Source organism: Alosa alosa, chromosome 23 (assembly GCF_017589495.1).
Source record: "Alosa alosa isolate M-15738 ecotype Scorff River chromosome 23, AALO_Geno_1.1, whole genome shotgun sequence".
Taxonomy (NCBI): Eukaryota; Metazoa; Chordata; class Actinopteri; order Clupeiformes; family Clupeidae; genus Alosa; species Alosa alosa.
Window position 1 is genome coordinate 8,388,720 of NC_063211.1, and position 19,796 is coordinate 8,408,515.

The 19,796-nt window shown below is 39.9% G+C and overlaps 1 protein-coding gene across 6 annotated transcripts; it reads right to left on the reverse strand.

The window, feature by feature from the left end:
• Window positions 1-1,770: 1,770 nt before the first annotated feature.
• LOC125288415 (spindlin-Z) lies at window positions 1,771-19,168 on the reverse strand. Of its 6 annotated transcripts, none has more exons than XM_048234764.1 (7): window positions 18,546-18,952; window positions 18,060-18,267; window positions 11,986-12,386; window positions 11,812-11,863; window positions 7,721-7,974; window positions 6,753-6,986; window positions 1,771-5,302 (listed from the first exon to the last, which is right to left on the reverse strand). In XM_048234764.1, exons 3-7 carry the CDS (start codon window positions 12,035-12,037, stop codon window positions 5,103-5,105), a joined length of 792 nt encoding a protein of 263 aa, XP_048090721.1. In that variant the 5' UTR covers window positions 12,038-12,386; window positions 18,060-18,267; window positions 18,546-18,952; the 3' UTR covers window positions 1,771-5,102. The 6 variants fall into 6 exon arrangements, with proteins under 6 accessions (XP_048090721.1, XP_048090723.1, XP_048090720.1 ...); XM_048234766.1 differs by lacking the exon at window positions 18,546-18,952 and adding an exon at window positions 17,765-17,845 and having other exon boundaries at window positions 18,060-18,524; XM_048234763.1 differs by lacking the exons at window positions 18,060-18,267; window positions 18,546-18,952 and adding an exon at window positions 18,977-19,168.
• Window positions 19,169-19,796: the final 628 nt, after the last annotated feature.

Sequence of the window (19,796 nt, forward strand, 5' to 3'; positions counted from 1 at the left end):
CAATGAGCTTACTCGATGATTCCCAAATGGATTGACGTAACAACTAGGGGCGTAGCAAGCGAGGGTGTTATGGGTGGTGTTGTGTTGAGCACAATTCTATCTCCCCAACTTTTTGGCATGAAAATATAGAAATGCAGGGAGTTATTTATAATTTGGATGGAAATATTTCTCTTCCTTATCCCAGAACACCCCACTTTTAAAAAGCTTGATACGCCTAACAAGTACATTTCCATAGGTGTTGTTAAATAACAGAAAATCTCTTAATCAAACTCAAACTTAGCTCCTCTTAAATAACTTATCCCATGATCAGCTAGTGTTACTCTAAAATAAACAAAATACTGGACCAAGAAGAGTAGGCTGAGTGCAAGCCTATACCTTTTGACACAAACTACCTCAGGTTAAATCTGGGCATGGACAAATGTGCAAAACCAGGGAGTGAAGGCAGAGGACAAACATGAGTCTAATGGAAAAGAGTAGGCCAAAATACAGCAAGGTTAATGGATGGGGGAGAACAAATAAAGGGGGACAGGTGTATTATGCATTCTCAGCAGCCAGCAGCTCTGCTGTGCACAGAAAGTGTCTCAGAGAGCCTACACTTACCTAGAAATACTTGGAATTGAGACTCTCACACTTTACATGGAGCCTCCAAATGGCTGTAGAAGGGACACTGAAGACATCAATGCAATCCTATGTATATATGGTGTTTTATAAACACAGCAAGAATTAGTACATGAAATGTTGAATCTGCAAATGGAACCGTCACAGCTACAACTTAAAAGGTTAGGAACAGATGGTGAGGCCAGAACTTATGGAAAATACGGTGAGACAGGCATGCACATTTTGGACCATGTGAACAGTTCTCTCTGGGTCTCCTTCCCTTCTAGCCTGGAAAATCCAGACCCTGGTAATCTAGAAAGATTAAGGGTCTAGCCACGAATAATGTATTGGCCCAACTCGAGGGGCGGCACCAAGCATGCATTTGAAAATCTCACTGCACGCAATTGGATAACACTACGACCAGTGTTTACTGACTGATTCCGGACTTCCAACGTTGCAGCGCTGTCATCATAGGTTTAGCTCGCCTCTGGCCTGCCTATATCAGATACACCGATGTGATTGGTACCCGCGATGCAAGGGGCAAAGTAACGTGCATCATTATTCATTGCCAGAGTCTCTTGCAGACACAATTCGAATTGTGCTCTCGCGAGAACTCTGGATTTCCAGGGTATGTCCCTTCTGTGAACACAATTTAAAGGATCCCTTTCTATTGCAAGGCTTGCCTCAAGCCTAAGGGAAAGGATTCCGAATTCAAAGAATGACAATAGAAAGGCCACCATTAAGACAATCTGGTTAAGTTGTTAAAACTGTGGTTAATTACAAGAGGATTTCACAATATACTAATTAGAGTGAATTATTCCAAATACAGTCTTCCATAAAGATAAGAGGGTGTAATAATAATGTCTATACATAATCAGAGAGTACACATTGCAGAGACCAGGAGTTTCCTGAGTGCAATATTCGGTGAACACATTCTGTAACAGTAAGACAACCTTAAAGCTAATGAGGACAGGTTCCATGTGGACGACACAATTTTGGTGTTTTACAAAATATAAACACACTGTACAGACATACTAATAAATAGAAGACAAAAACAACACTTTTCATACTTAGTACATCCACCAGGTAAATGACACCACCAAAACGTACCACACAGGCTTGTACACACAATATAAAGCGACAATTTATTTGCAAAAACATGAGTACACAATGTCACATAACGTTTTTATTTTTAATGTTATAAGGATAGACTTACATAATAATTATAAAAATTACTTACAGAATTAAGTAACAGTTTTTAAAATGTGTTTATACCTTTAAATGCAAATAAAATGGAGTATCTACATGTTTGAAAACAAAGACAAAAAATGTGGTCCAATAGAAGCCATATAGCTAGTCCAAAGAGAGAAGCAACTATACATGTATCTGTGTGACCATCAAATTGCACTGTATTTTACAATGTATTCAAAGAACAGCATCTCAAAGGGACCATATTCATTATACTGTCATTTGCCTCACACAATCAGCATTGTAACTTAACTGTAAATGAACCTAGTATTCTTTTTTTGTTTGTGAAAATGTACACTGTTAAATCCGATATGTCATCAGAAGGACTCAATTACATACACGCACACATGCATACACCCTTCATATATAGATCTGTATACAGTTTCATTTCCCTCTCTCTCCAAATCACATAAGGCTGTTTTCTTTTTCTTTTTTTAAAGATGTTTTAATTATGGCACTGGTAAAAGATACATACATATAAATAATTTGTCTTTGTGTAGAACAGGAGCATTGTGTAAAAGATATGATCCCTCAAATGCTGTGTAACACTGGTACCTCGTCCCTCTCTGTTGGCACTCCACATACAACACCAGTGCATTTGATTCTATAGAGCATAGTACAAAATAAAATAAAAAATACTTTGTTATTATTCTTTTTTTTTTTTTTCTGAGGAAATGCAAACAAATATAAAGGGAACTTCCACAATTAGCAATACAACATAAAATCTCTGATTTTAGGGAACAGGTAACTGAAATGGAGACAAAAACACATGCATCACACTAACTTACATTTACAGGTTCTACTCATGCAAAATGAAGGGTCTAGAGTTTCATTTTTTTCGTCCTTTTTTTTTCTCAGAACTTTCCACGTCGAACCCACATCAAAACACAGTACGATACTACAGTAGGTAAATGTAAAAGGCCAGTCCATAGAAGGAGTCTTTTAGTTGTTTTTACTGAAGGTTGTCCTCTCTTTGAATAAGGACAGATGGCATCACCAGGATAGACAGATCCCTACTGACTGAAGACACTGCATGTACATAAAGCCATGACGGGTGATGACTATGCACACTGCTGCTGTCGCCATACTGAGGGCTTGGTGAGTGACCGGTGAGCTGTGACCGGCTGGATAAGCAAGGCAGCAAGGACCAGCTATGACCGCATCAGTTATCCTTTTTCAGCGCTAGGTGATTATCAGGTTGTTTTCCCAAACTTGTGTTTGATTTAGTATTTTGGTTAGACAAGCTGCCACTGTCAATCAACACCTCAGGATCAGCGACTCTCCTACATCAGAAAGCTACATCAGACTATTTTGGTTGTGGGAACTAAAACAGTAACAAATTTGCAAGTGAGAACGCCATGAATAAACCATGAACATGTATACAAAAAAATCCACTCCCACCCCATAAGCTACAAGGCATGAACATGGTTTGTTTTTTCTTTCCCTCATGAGAACACAGGACACCACTGAAGCCACTTCAGAGACTTGGTTGGTGTGTTCTCGTAGTGCACAGTCACAGATAGGCTGGAGAGGCGAGGAGAAAAATGTGTGTCAGGAGCAGAATACACTTGAACACTACTCTGTGAGTGTGAGGTAATGAGTAACATCTGGGACTTATTTTTTGAGACTCTGCTGGGCAGCTAAGAAGGATTGTAACATTCCAACAGGGGGCCCTGGTCATCCGGTGCACTAACTTCTGGGAGAAAAATGGAAATGACAACAAAAAAATATAACAAGACAAAACAAAAAACGAAGGCCTAAAATATAGAGTTAAATAATGACTAACCATTCAATGGTTAACGATGAGGCACAAATATTTAGGCTCAAATTGAGGCAAAGAGAGAGAGTGAAGGCGGCTAATACGTTTTTCAAAACAAATGTTTCTCAAACATGAACAAATTGGAAGAGCAATGTAATCTGAACACGTGCCTTTTCTAATTATCTTTAGCTGATTTGTTGAGTGCGGTCTAAGAAAATGAAATACTACACACATCTCTGCAGTCTGAATATTTTTAAGGGTATGAGTAACATTTTGAGATGATGCACACAAACCTTTTAATTTTAAAATAAAAATGGAGTAAATAAAAAAATACCTACATGTAAAATATCTTTGAAAAAAGGCAAACAATGTGCAGAATAATCACTTTGTGAACTTCACAAAAAAGATACAAATAATCATTGTGCTACTTATGATTGTTACTCTTCTTAAATATTTCATAATCATAAACAAATTAAATTGTTAAGGGACTTTCAAAGACATACAAACCTCAGTCAATTAAAACAAGAAACAAATCCAATCAATTTTGTTCATTTAAAAAATAATTCAAAAGTGACCAAATCTGATTAAATCACAAAGAGGAACAATAACACAGAATGTTCAAGTGCTCCAATTCTCTCTTACAGAGATAATCTGAAAATTAGTGCTTAAGACAAAACTGTAATAAAACAAACTGCATCAGCATAGAGTTGTAGGTCTGCAACATTGAGTATGCTGTTTATCAAGACGTTTTTGAACAGATACAGAACCAAGTAAACAAAACAAAAATCAGAATAAGACAGACCTGTGCTGGGATTTGCACACTGCATACATGAAGTTCCGAAAAGAAAAGAAAGAAACAAATAAACAACGATAAATAACCGCGTTTTCAAACGACGATAAATAACCGTGTTTTCAAATCTCTGATAAAGTGTGACTGGGTGATGCAGATCAGAACACCATAGAAACTGAACAGGTGTGTGAGGCCGCTCTCCTACCGACAGTCGCTGGAGTCATTGGCCACATTTAACCCAATGAGAATCAATGACCAGAGCTGACAAAAAATGCAGAGTGCAAGGTCCCATCAGGCATTAGATCTTTCTCTCTCTTCACTGTTTAAGTCAGGATGATGGTACATCTTGAAAGATCTTCTTAAGGTTTGTTAAGGTCAGACAACCTTAAGAGAACTTGGTTCCTTCACCTAATTCTTCTTGTGTGACAGCTGAGTGTCGTGCTACACAGAGCTTCCTCTCGTGCTTTCGCTCCCAAAACAATCAGACGCTCAACTAGTGGCAATCTAAAGGCTCCAGTGAAATGTCCCATCTCGTCTCAGTTAAAGATGTCGCAATGAAACGCTTGAGAAAAAAGTTTGGCAAAACTCAATGGATTATGTTTTTCTTTTTCTTTTTTCGTTTCTCTGACAGATCCTCTCCTCCAACTCCACACGTAACTGCAACCAACCTCCTCCCAAAAGCCTGCTCCTACTCAATCCACTGGGAGCCTAGGAGGTTTTTACAAGGTCGTAAACGTAGATGTGAAAGTCGTCATCGAACTTGATGAAATAGACAGAGGGCTTGGCTTCAACCTGGTGGATGACCATACCAGTCCGTTTGGAGCCGTCCTCTTTGGCGTATTCCACCTGTTTGCCCACCAGGCTGTCCACCACCTCGCCGGGCTCCCTCTCCGCCGGTGGGGAGTCATCTGAGGGGAAATAACAAACATCGAGACTGTTTGACCCCTATAACAAAGTTATAGCCTAACAAACAAAGACCAAGACCGTTTAAATCCCCTCAACATGACCAGCTCTGGGCCAGGATTTTAAGCAACACCAAAGAACATTTCCTCTGTCGCCCGCACGCCATTTGTTTATCCAGCACTGGCTTTGCAAATAACGATGTCCACAGACAAGGTAGAATATGTTGCATGATTTTATGAAACTACGATGTATTGCGTCATCAGATGCAAGTCAAATTTGTGGTTTCTTATGTCTCATTCCATCAAACCACAGATCCGCTACCCGATCTGGCAAAATTACATAGTGGGGTTATAGCCAATTTAGGCCCGCTAAGCGAATGCAGAAGTACCGTTCACCCTGTTACAAGTTGATGAACCACTGAAACGATTTTGGAAACATTATTTTAAGGTACAAAAAAACTCTTTGGTGTTGCTTTTTTATTTATTTATGCTAAATATATGCTGTAATGGAATGATGAATGTTTGTGGGGTATTGCTCTGGAGCTGTATGCTTTGGTTTACAACGATGCATGCATATAGATACCGTGTCAAAGTTTGCATATGTGCTCAAGCAAAACGACTTGCTCTCCCATTGTGTTTGTAGGTAAGAGCACAAATCACCACCATCTTCCTAAGAAATGCACTTTGTTGCTGCTGTGTTAGGTGTTTTCTTTTCCATTTAGTGGTCATTGCAATAGGTTAAAAGTAACGAACAGACCCAAAACTACTAATCCCAAACAATCATTCTGAATAATGGCAGAACAAAGTCTTGTCAGTAAAGCAGACTGGAGGTATGGCATATGTGGAAACTAAAGCATTCCACTTCGCTTTCGACAAATGAACAGATAAGATAACAGCCTGATATACAGTGTAGACTAGAGAAAACACATTAGAGCATCTTGCACAATGTCTCTGTAGGTAGGCAAGTCAAATGAAATTGGATACATTGAACATTAGGCTGTAGATACACCCACACCTAACAACTGTATCAAGGTATGATATTCATAGTTTGTTGCCAAGCATCAGAATTACTGGTACTTTAAATGAAACAGAAAGCTTTAAGTGTGTCCCATCACCTCAAAGACACATCTGACTCTGTTCTTCAGGCAGTTAAATGTGTATTTTTAACTTTGTAACAGTCTAGTTCAGATTTGTCAAATAAAATGTCTGCATAACACTACTACCTCAGGAATGCAGGGCTAAAATAGACCAATAAGGCCTGTTTTTCACTGTGAGACACATCTGGATTAAAAAGACAAAAAAAAAAAAAAAAAAAAAAACATGCTCTGCTAATGTAAAAGCCTGTCTTTCACTGCAAGACACATCTGGATTAAAAAAATCTAACAAACATGCACTGCCAAAGTAAAAATGTAAAACTGTAATTCCACCACCATTGGGAAGTTCAGCATTAACCTACTTGAGTCAGGCATGATGCGTAGGTCTCCATCCTTGTAGTCATCTAGGAGCTGATACATGTAGAGAACTGGGTCCTTCTCGTAGGTAATATAGAACCAAGTGTTCATAATGGGCGCTCGGGCTAGGACCATACCCCGCCACTCATCCTTAGAACCATCCTCCGTCTCAAACATGTGTTCCACTGCCTTCCCGATCATGGTGTCTGCCAAGTGCGCATCGCTAATGCGCGAGGATGCTATTAGATGCCAAAAGCCATATGAAAGGGAAAAAAAAGACAGGAAATATGAAATGAACTCATTTGTATGAAGAGACAAAAAATATTCTATTCATTATAACTATGTAAACTGTTAAATTCAAAAGGTACATACATTTCACATTGAGAAATTATTATTATATATTCTTGCATACTAGGAGTCCAATATTTGCATCTATGAATCAATAATACACTTCTGCCCTATGATATACCATAGCTAGGTTTGCATTTGAGGTGCATGCTTTACATCAAACCAGTGATACCTACCGCTCTAGTATATTCCAGCTATACCCATGACACCAACATGTTTTGAGCAATTATGGCTGAGTCATCCCTCTGTCTTCTTGGATGTTAATGCACCACATCATTAGTTTTCTTCCCTAATTACATGGCCTGCAGCTAGCCTAGGACAAGGGCTTTATGCACTATATGCTGCAAGTATGAATTTTAACAAACATTACAAAAATAGCTATAAAATTTAATTCGGACCCTGCCTTTTGAGTTTAATATGCTAAGCTATTGGCCCCAACTGCGGCACAACTAACTGGGGCACCTGCACCGTGTGCTGGCGACCCGGGTTCGATTCCCGCCCCGTGGTCCTTTCCGGATCCCACCCCTGCTCTCTCTCCCATTCGCTTCCTGTCACTCTCCACTGTCCTATCATTAAAGGCATAAAAAGCCCAAAAAAATGCTCAGCTACTGGAGAGCTAACTCACCGAGCCGGTCAGGCAGCACCTCGAGACCCTGGACGCGCTCGTCCTTGTGCAGCTCCAGCCCGTAGACGCAGTCAAAGCCGTCGTATTTGATCAGGTAGAGCGAGGGGTTAACGGGCACCTGGTCCAGCACAGTACCCTTCCATTGCGAGGCTGCGCCACTCCCCTCCTTCCAGATGTGCTGTATACGGCAGCCCACAATGTTTCGCCGCGGCTGTGACACAGGCTTGTTAGGCCCCAGGTTGGCCTTGTGTTTTCTGTGAACAGAGGTCAAAAGTACAACATACCTGTTTTGAGTGGACTTTAGACCCAAGGTCAGCCTTATCCTCTATTTCTGACTGTCTTGTTTTCAAAAACTGCTCCTTCTGCACTATCAGTGCTTGTGTTGTGTCAGCTAAAATGCAAACAGTGGTCCAGTGCTTATTGAAAACAGCAGAGCAATAACAACAGCTGAGCTCTGAACAAAACGATCTTGAATCAACTTTTCTTAGGGTCTTTGTTGAAGTCCCCCCATTTGTCACAGAAATTATGTGTATCTACAATGCTTGTGGTACTTATTATAAAGCCACCAAGGGAAAGCCCCCTTAACCGTTTGGTGTTTTAAATTTAAACATATGGAGCCATATCTACCACTTGAGCACTACATGTTAAGCACAAAATATTTGCTCAGTACCTCTGTAATGTCGAAGGGCACACCTTCTCATCATACACGATTTAAGAAATGAATTCACGCGATTTCGGCCATATTTTGTGGAGTCACATATCTGTTACATGTCTACCCATAGACAGTAAAAGAAATGGACGAACAGACTCCGTCGTTCTCAATGGGAGGGCACTGAGTCAAATTGAACGATTTTTCAGTTGGTCCCCCCAGTACTGCGCACTCGCACTTAACTTTGTGACGTTAGCCATCGAACTGAATCTTGTAACTCATATGATAGATACACAGAAGTTCTTCTCACACTTCCTTCGCCTTCAAAGTCATCAAAGTTAAACATTTATTTATGTATTATTATTAATATCATCCTCACAAGTGATACCAAGTCGTGTTAATGTTGAAACTACCACACACAAATCATCTTCAAAAACAGTCATGGTAAAACAAAACAAAAAAGTTATAGCCTTATATAGCTAATATTCTTTCCACTTTTCTGACCTACGGTCAATCACACCCTTCTCATTAGTATGCTGCCCAAGCATAATACATTGGGTATTGGTAAACAGTGTATATGGCTAATACCGTTTTGGGCCATCATGTCATGAGGAGGGTGACAAATGTCAAAACCCATGTCAGTTCACATCTTGAGGGTATATGCTTTCAGACAATGTATGGTTTAGGTGGTTTAATTCGTTTTTCCTCCATGGTACAGCCCAAAATGTATCAGCCATACGCTTAATTTACCAATACCCAATGTGTAATACATGGGCAGCATACTAATGAGGAGGGTGGGACATGTTTCATGTCATGTTAGATCACATCCTGAGAGTGTAAGCTTTCAGAAAATATATGGTGTATATAGTTGAACCAGTTTTTCCTAAATGGCACAGATCCAAAGGTATCAGCCATATACCGATTTACTGTACCAATACCCAATGTGTTATACATGGGCTGCATACTAATGAGGAGGGTGGGACATGTCTCATGTCATGTTAGATCACATCCTGAGGGTCTAAGCTTTCAGAAAATATATGGTGTATATAGTTGAATCAGTTTTCTCTTCATGGTACAGACCAAAATGTATTATGTGTACACGTTCTTCACCTAAATCCATAGAATCCCATTCATTTCAATGGTAAATTTACTTAAGTAGTCTGCAGGTACAGGAATGAGTTTATTTCTTGTTAACATGATTTCTCTTAAACTCTGGGACCAGGGCTACAATATAATACCACTTTTTTGGGGAAAAACTGTTTTCTTTCAGTAAAACACAATCTCATGCCAAAGTCAGATAACTAACTTTTACCATTAACAGGCACTTAATGGTAATTCATAGAAATTGAATGGGAGGGTCCATTGAGAAAAAAAAAAAAAAAATCACAGATTTTTCATACTACAGCCTAATAAGAGCAAGATACAACAACAAAAAAAAATTTTCATCCCTTTTATCATGGTGTGCCAGTTAAAGGGTTAATCAACCGAGCCCTCCAGTGCACATGGGTTTGACAGTCTGAAATTGTATAGATAATGATTCTTATTGATAATGCTTACGGGCTTGGTTTATCAATGGCCATATTGGATCTTGCTAGTGGAAGAGGGAGGTGTGGTGGACAAGGTCATTAAAGGAGAAATCCAGCGATTTCTTGAGAAACGGAGCTTTATGTGAAAAATCGCTGGATTTCTCCTTTAAGGCTAGTATCAATCTGAAGACCAATTCACAATTTTGCCAATTCTTCTCAGCAAATACAGGTTAAGGTTAAAGATACAGGATAAGGTTAAAAATACAGTATAAGGTTCAAATTCTAAAAGTGTACATAATGATTCCTAATGATTCCGTTTTGGATTGTATCCAAAATACAAATGAAATCGCAAATCTATTTACAATGCATCATCATTGTTTCCCAAAGAATTGAATTCCATTTGTGGTGGTTGGTTTGCAGAATTAACTCGAATGCAACAGTTTTGAACAAATTAGCACAGAGTGGTTATGATACTAACCAGATTTAAGCAGAATTTGGTACAACCTGGAAAATCATTGTGTGGTGGTCAATGTTGATATTGTGGTAGGCCGCCACAAATAAGTAAAAGAAACATAACAATCATCATGGCTTACACCAGTGATCTGCAAGATATCTATAGGTTTGATAGCTGTTAATGTAAACTGGCAAATGATCATCACACCCTTTAATAAACTTAGCCATCACACTATGGGTCTGTCTGAAGCTGCCAGCTGCCTCACTGCCTTCAACGGTCTAATCCTCTAACGAGTCACTTGTCGTAGCAGGCATTAAGGTACCAGTTATGACCTTTGCTTCAGACAGCCTAGCATGATAGCAACACAGAACGCCGTTGCCAAGATACCGACAGGTTAGTGGGAGTTAAGGCAGAGACGTTCTAAAGAATCTTTCATTGTCCACATGAAGTAAACATGCAATGCTACCTTGGCAAAACGAAGGAATCATAGATTTTTGGTGATTCAGAAATGACCTTCAATAGCAAGACCTCTGGACTTGCACAGCAAATTCAAATTTGCTCACAGTTTCCTCTGGGTTCAATCAGGCTATGACTCCCTTGTCAGTCTTGTAAAGATGTCATGAGGATGATAATTAAAGGTCCAGTATGTAGGAAATAATGGAAAATAAACTGTAACCATTCCAAAAATGATCACCATATGTTGTCAGAGAGTGAGGAAACACGATGAATTGAAGTAATGGCTTATTTGACAACATTACTCTAACCCGTGAAACCCCGTAAAACCCATGAAAAAAAAAAAAAATCAGTTACGGGCGGAATCTCTTGGAATTTTCGTTTATGTTTTAAACGATTAATTCTAGAATAGCGATAATAATGGGCTAGCTGCCCTCCCATTTGGGTTGCCAAATTAGCAAAGGCCAACTGTCAACAGCTGTCAGTTGTAGTCATGAACGCCACAAGAGGCAGGCAAATTTCCAAAATTAAAACAAGAAACAAATTAAGTGGACATCGGAGGAGCTTCCTGAGATGGTGGCGTCTTCGTCCAAACTAAGAATATCAAGTCTGACGAGAGCTGGCCATATTTCTCCACAACAGGTAGCCTATGCTAAACTTCATCTGCATCGCTAACTTCAGCTAAATATGTTACGTTGGTTAGAGAGGTATTTTTTGTTTTCACTGTTTCCGTAATATGTAGCTGCAGGTCAACTAACGTTAGCTAAGTCTTCATTACATCTGGCAACCCAGAAGAGGCTCGCGTCTGGTAGTCTTGAGAACGTTCACCAGTGTTTTGATTTTGGCCTACAGAACGTTCGGTAACAATCCTACAAATCGCACCTTTAACAGTTCAAGCACTCTCCATGACTTCTATTTAATTTCACAAACTTGCTAATTCTTGACTGTTTTCAAGGTTTGTGAGATCCCTGGGTATTAGCCACAATTGAATGAGGAGCAACAGACTTACTTGTGAGAGTTCTTTTTCTTCATCATATTTGCAGACACACCTGCATGCCCTACTGAAGCACAGTCGAAAAATAGGAACAGAACAGAAATTAAATATCATACAAAACACCCTTTGCGAAAACACAGAACTGCACAAATTGACTAAAATCTGTTCGGTAGCACCCATATGCATTACCTGCATCAGCTCGTGATCTCTGTCCCGCACTCTTCCCGAATGGGGTCTTCATTCATCTGGGTGTGTTGTGCAGCCAGGCTGCCAGACTAGGGTGAAAAAGTCACTAATACTCCTTTTGGTAAAGCACGCTGCTTTACTGGGGCAACCTCCGGTGCAAAACCCCAGATCTGCACAACAATGGAGGTGTACCCACAACTGGTGTGCAGTCCAACAAAGCAAGCGAGCCAGCCAGGGAGTTGGAACGTGGGGGTAATTAGGGGTAGCCAGTGGGAAACGAGAGGCTGCTTCCTTCTCCGTCAGGAACTGGGGTTTTGGGCAGGAGGGCTCACACTGCCGCCCCACCCCTCTAGCACAGCAGTGCAAAGAACGCTCAACAGGGCTTTGGGTACAGCACCTAAAACCTGACAGAAGCACATAACAGAAATACATTATAGCTCTACCAGAAAAGGACATTGATATCATAATAGCTCATCCTCAGATGCTTTGATATCTCTTTATATGGATCTTTACACACACAAACATATCCATACAAAGCACACATATATGCATGCAGTCTGTGACACACACATACACCAAATCCTCAAGCACCTTTGCGTATGTAAGCTTTTGAAAAATAAATAACTTGCAATAACTTCTGGAAATGGATTCCATGGCAACAGTCCACCAAGTGAGTTTGTTGCGTGCATGTGTGTGTGTGTGTGTGCGCGAGAGCAAGACGCAGAGAAAAATGTTTATGAAAAGCTGAACTTGGAGTGACTTGTGACCCAACTTTAGCCAACTTTAAAACATTACACCACTAATTAGGCTAGTAGAGCATACAAAAACAAGCAAAACGTTTCCCCAAGATGTTCTGCATATCAAGCACAAGCAGTTGATGCTCATGTGAAGTCCTTGATGGTTTATAATGGTATACAAAACAAAACAGGGAAATAATGTTTAAATCAGACTGTCCTTCTGTGAGAGAAAAGCTTTTTTCCTTTCAATAAATGAGTTCTCTTCATGTAGAAATGTCTCATGCCATGAATGAACAAACTGATCCTGACCAGGGTTAAAGAAAAACATCCTAAACCACTTTAGTACCACTAAGAGGCTAATAATCCCCATGCACTTATTGATTCCAGTAGCATTTTGTGTTTGATGGCTCAGTTCTGTTTACATTCATCAACCCCGAAGTTACGAGAAGTGTTCAGAGCTGTTATATATATAAATAAAATGGTCTTACAAATCCTAAACACCCCTGCCCATGCCTCGATTCCTTTAAGCTTTGTTTACTGTAGCATAATTAATTTTATCTGTGTCTTGCATGTACTGACTGCAGTTTGGACCACACTGCTAAATTGCGTGTTTGGGGAAAATGCTTTTCCATTGGCCTTATGTTGATGATAACAAAATCAGACAACTATAGTTTAAGCCTATCTGATATACTGAAAGGCTAGGCGTTGAAGAGTTTCAGGATAGTGGTGTGGAGCTTTGCTTCAATTGCCATTTTTAAATATAAAGGTTATCACAGCATTTGTGACTGTATACCAAGTATTCCTTGTTTTGTTTTCTACAGCATGCTCCCTCTGTCTGCTACCTCACTTGGAAATCCGATCTGAGGGCAGGTCTCAACATTACATTACATTATTCATTAAGCTGATCCATAATACATCTGCTGAAGCTAGATGTTCTAAAGGCAACAGCACAAAAAGATCTGCCAATCAAAGTGACTACTCACATATGACGTCATGTCACCCATTCAGGTACAGCGGGGCGGTAAACATTAAAGACGCCTGCTTTAAAAGGTTGCACAAGCAGGATTTCATATTTCTTCTGTCAAAAACACATTCTCGGTTTTTTTCAGAGCCGAGCTGAATTTTGCCTTCAGACAAACTTAAATTTCAGAAGATAAAAGACGAGACTTAAGAGTATCCTGACAGGGTACAATGCTGAGGAGTCAGAATAATTCCACATCCAGAATCATGGATTGTCAAGAGAACATCCATTAACAATCTCCTCTTCACATTTCCATTTCTCAGGCAAACAGTGAGCCTAAAATCCTCCCGCTGGTTCCTTCTTGCTCAACACAATGATGCTAAACACTCCAGATGGGTCATCAAACAAAGGTACACAATGTAGAATTTAACTTTTCTAAGATTTACTAAAGAGCAAAATTGAAGATGATATTCTCTAATGTGTGACCTTTGTTTTATGAGATTACCTAGCTCAAGTTGCTACAGCCAGCAGCTAATGTAGCCAGGCAGCTACAGCGATAAATTTATGTTTCACAGATTTATGTGAAAACTCGCTGGATTTCTCCTTTAAGTTGGGCCACTTCTAATTGGTGAGCATGTCTAGTGCATGAAAAGTACAGCATTACTGTTAAGTGATAGATCTCATCATATCAATCATAGATCTCACAAGATTAACCATTGGGATTGAGTAGCAAGCTGCACTATTAATGGCAGGCTTTGCAATTAGCTAATTACATGAGTTCAAATTGCGATTTCTATTAAAAATGGATTATTTGTGCATCCCTATTGTCCAGACATCCCTCTCTGACAGTTTCTTGGTGATTTAAGCCCCCAACGTTGTCTTCAAGGTAGTGTTGCCTGAAAGGCGCTAGGGTTAGGCATGGGTTAAGGTTAGGGTTAGGGGCCTTTAAGTCGACGGTGGCAGCGCTGCCTGGAAGATGACATTGGGGGCTTAAAACACCATCAAGCTCTCTGACATGATGTCGCTGATGAGGTGCGGCCATTCATCACAGAGAAGGATTGCATGGAACTCCTCTGACCGGTAGAAGAGCAGAGGTGAAATATATTCCTCAGTGGGGTGACTATGAGAATGTGTGAACATGATTAAGTGCTCAGTCAATTGTGGAGAAAAGACTTGTAAAAGGGCCGTGGAGACAGTAGACTGAAGTGACCACAAGGCCCCAATGAATCTTCATGATGGGGAGTAGCTAGCCCTTGATGATGAAGCATGCTGTTGTCACAAGGTCTACTTGATAACAAAAGATAGCGATTCACCATTGCGTTTGGTGCTTTTCAGCAGCAAATAATCCCCCATTTACCATACTCTCTAACAAAGATCCATCATTCAAAAAACTCTATTAACAGAACGCAATAAGAGTGGATAGGATACACCCACAATCAATACCAAGCAGCCTATTAAAATACAGAACGAAGTGAAAGTCTAGTATTACATGTAGAGTAATTTATCTCCATGTGCCCTAATTCAAAACAGACTCGGCTACATTTTACCTTACACATTTTATTTCGTTCATGACTGTTAACCCACATTAAATCTGTCCAGTGGAACCCGTGCTCAGGAAGAGTGTGTGTAGAGTGGACAAAAAGAGAAGTTAGCCTACATGTCACCATTAAAAACTGCATTTCTTCAATATCGTCACGGACAACCTTCCTTTCAGCAATGTCAAAGTTACATTATATAAACACAGAGCTAAACTGATTTAAGCCGTAGGTGACTAACAGAAAGAAACACAGTACTGTTATCAGGAAAGACACCAGCACCTACATAGAGATTTCTAGAGATTATGTATTTCCCAAAAGAGGCATAGAAAAAGGCAATAAAAAACAACAAAGGGCTGTATTTGGCTGTGTGCCTAGTCTGCAAACAGGTCCAGAATCCTGCCGATCATGCAAGAACCAGTGCCACTGATACACATTCTGTTCACTTGAAGCTTAAGAATTTGGTGGATTCTGTGTCCTTTCCTCTATTCTGTTCCCTTGACAACAACGGGAGGTCAAAAGAATAGATAGCCTAACCTCAGCAGAAAGAGATGCTTAAATCACTTGGTTGCATTCCACTATGGACTTACTTCTATGCTCATTAACAAGTCAAGAGGCCGGTCCTGAGGTCATACCTCCATTCTCTTCTGGAAGATGGGACTTTACACAGGAAGTTGAAACATAAACTAATTACTCACGCCAGTGGTGTTGAGAAGAGGTTAAAAGAGCTTTTTTTAACCCAATGGTGGTTTTAGCCTGCATGTATTTTTATTCCTGTTCTATATACTCTTACAAATGTGGGTTTCAGTTCAGATATTCTGCACTCAAATGTTTAACCAAAAGATTTGTACAAATGGGGCATTTTCCCATAGGCAGTAAAGCTAAGCTTGTAATCCTTTTGACAGCTGACATACCTTACAGACAACCTTAAACTTTTTCCACCCAATGAAAATGCTTAAAGAGGCTAGGCCTATGTGTAAGCCTGACTAGATTGTTGGCTAGCGATTCAACCCTCCCATTGTGCCCTTCGCAGAAGTAAATACAAAGTTTGGTCAAGGTGGTGGAAGCTCACAAGCTTAACAGTTAATGTTAACAGATGGGCTTAAAACTGAGCTCCTTGTTGATATTAAATACAAGATAGCCATGCTTACTTGGGTCTGTTCATAAATCCAATCCAGCACTCTTAAAATGAATTGAGGCTCTGTAATAAAGAGTGGTGTTTTCTATAGCTCTACGAATTGACAAACATTAAATTCAACTACAATATTTCAGTAAGTAAAACACATTTGTGATAGAGTGAGCTATGCCAGTGATCCTGCTTTGCTGTTTTTGCTACAGTGACTGACCTTTTGAGGTATAATATAGTACCATGACAGAACTGGCCAGGGCTAGCGTGCTAACTTTAGTACATGTCTCAGTCAACAGAGAGCATAGGTGTTTGTGTCAATATGGCTATTTCTACACCTTTCTACAAATTCCAACTATACAGCACCTTTAAACATCAATCCACTAACCTAAATAGTTGACCCCCCGATATGAAAAACGAGCAACTATGACCATTTGAAATTAACACATGTCTAAACGTGTCCAAAGTCACAGCACAGCTTGCTGAGCACCAGTGTGACTAAAGACACTGACTTAATTGCAGTTCAACCCCCGAAACTCTGAAAGCTGTAGTTAATTTCACTACAACATTCTGTATGTGGCAAGGCAGAGAGGTTCACAGAAAACATCTATTACAGATCCAAGCTGGCTTAGTTATGTCAGCTTGCATCCAGGTAAGATGCTCTTTTAAACACACTTCACAAAAGCACCTGTGAAATTATGTCACATGAATCTACTATGAGAGTTAAGTAGCTGCAGGACCCCCTCTTAAGTATGAACTATACAAACAGAGTGTCTAGACTAGTTGTCTCAGCTGTGTGAATGCATGATGGACATAACAAAATACCATAAAATGGGGGCATGCATACATCAACCATATATACACAATGGCGGTTCTTAATATAATTCTGACAATCCTTTCAAAGCAATTTTAGGCCACCCTACACAACAAGCTGATCGCTAACAGATGGCATAGTCTGTGCAACTCTTCGAAGAAGAAGAAAAACTATTTAGTTTTGGATGTGTGTGTTTACAATAAGCTGAAATGCAGAGAGGACAGTTCCAGAATGTCTGATGTATGTATATCCAAAGCTAAATTTTGCAAATGATGCAATCAAGTTCTAAAGATATTTTTCTTCAAATGATAATTACAATACACAAACACTGTGCTTCTTTATACAATACGTCAAAAAACGCAAAAGTAAAAAAGAAACGATAATTAGAATGTTTCATTTGAAGACTATCAGCCGAACAACTGAACTCTTGCTGCTTTATAACTTCGTAAACAATTAAAATTCCATAAAATGTCACTGTCGTTGCTACACGTTCATCACTCAAAAAAATCGTTTTCTGTTCATCATTAGTCAAAACCAATGGTTACAAGGTGTTTAAGAAGATGGCAATGATGTCATCATTTGATACGAGACAAAACAATAGAATCTCACCCTATTTCTCCACAGTAGTCTATCCCTAGTGTGGATAAGCTGGCATGTGATCAATTAACGTTAGTCCTGCGGTGGCGGCTCCTGAAAATGTGCCACAGACTGTCATGACATACAAATGAAGTGACTGGCGCGGTACCACCGCCCCCTCCAAACAAAACATGCTAACGGTCAGACAATCGTTTGTCTATAGCAACTCATTTCAACAAGGTAGACATAAGTTAACAAGATGCCATTTGACCTTAGTGAGAAATGTCAAGGTACCAAGATAAGTCATGCAGCGGACAGAGGTGCTCACCTTAAATTTCAAATTGGCGAGGACAATCAACAATGCAGTACCTAAGATCAGTTGGCCGGATTTTGTTTCAGCCTACGTTATTGACCTAGCTAGCATATCGCTAAAGCCCTTCATGAAAAAGCCACAAGAATTTGAAAGAAAAGGTTGGCCTGCCATTGTTGTAATTGCATTCAGAACTGGTCAAATAGCTGCATTGATATGTGTGTTACTGGGGGATAGATAAAAATGACATTACCTTTAAAATTATGTTGACAGATAAAACTTATAGGATAGCTGACATTCTGTCGTCAGGAATAATGCTCACGCTGACTATTAATATTCTTTGATTAAAGTAACATCAACATTAGCAAGCTAACGAGCTAACTATAAACGGTATAAATTGGCAAATCTTAAATGTTATTTGGCTGGCTAAATCTAACGTTACAAAAGCATATCGGAAAGACAGCAAGAACGGCTGACCTAATTGTTTACATATCGAATCATTACCTCTAAGATAATCATGCTATATGCAGTGCTTCAGGATGAAAACAATGCCTTGCTAGCAAGCTGGCCACCTTACAGAATTTGATGCAATGCAAGATAAATACCGTCTGCATTAGCTTGCTAGCTAGCATAGCAACCTGCATGGTACATTAGCTACGCTGGCAGCAGCGGCAATGTCAGCCATGTTGCTTCACTATTATTTACAATCCCCGCAGCATAGGAGAGAGCAGTGAAACCGTGCAGCCGAACAAAGGAGGGACTGTACTCAGTCTGACAAGAAACACATTTTCAAATGAAAACAAAATGCCTGAAATCTGTCTCCTTTCGCCTCGCTTTGATGGACAGCCGCGCGCGTACTTTCTCCCACAACTCATGTGTCTCATGCTTCCTCAGGTAGACTGCATCTGGAATGTTTGGCGGTTTTGGTTGCTTACCCGCTTAATTGTTAAATTAGAGCAGGCTAAGGAGAATATTTCACCTCCCGCTTTCCACAGCAGCCCCAAGCAGCCTCCGTTTGATAGGCGCAGCCAACCCCGATTCTACGGCTGAGCCTTCCCCTCCCCTTCCTTCTGCTAAAAAGTGCTCCTTATCTAAAAGACGGGAAGCGCTATAAATGCAGTCTTCCTGCAATATAGTGACCCCCCATCTTTTCTTCTCTTAACAGGACTGGAACGAACAGGTTTGCGCTTGCGCAGGCACTGCGACAGGACTTGAGTTGGGGGCCCTCCCAAAAATTCCACTACATTTGTTATGGCCTAGGTTATTTAAAAATGGTCAAAAGCCTTGTGTTTTTCTAGACTGTTTTCGAACACCTGGTTAGGTAATTATTGCTCTGCAATTTTTTAGCCTAAATGATGTAGCCAAACCTAATTGTGTTTTGGCCTATGCAATGTCCAACAAAAATAGACTGGGCCTATAGTTAATGAATAGGCTACTTCATAATTTTCTAACAGATGAACTTGAAACTAGATACACAAAACATTGGTTATATTCTATCTTGGAGAATTGGGCCTACCTGGGTTGGTTAAAACATTCTCATAGGCCTACAGAGTCTGCATAAATGATAAACAATAGATAACTCAAAGAACTATTAGCCCACTGGCCACTGCTTATATCAGGCTTATAACATCCATTGACACCACACAAATGCTGACAGTCAGACCCATATCCTTGTAGAATACTATGTGGGCTATAGCTGGGAACTGTCACATACAGTATCTCACAAAAGTGAGTACACCCCTTATATCTTTGTAA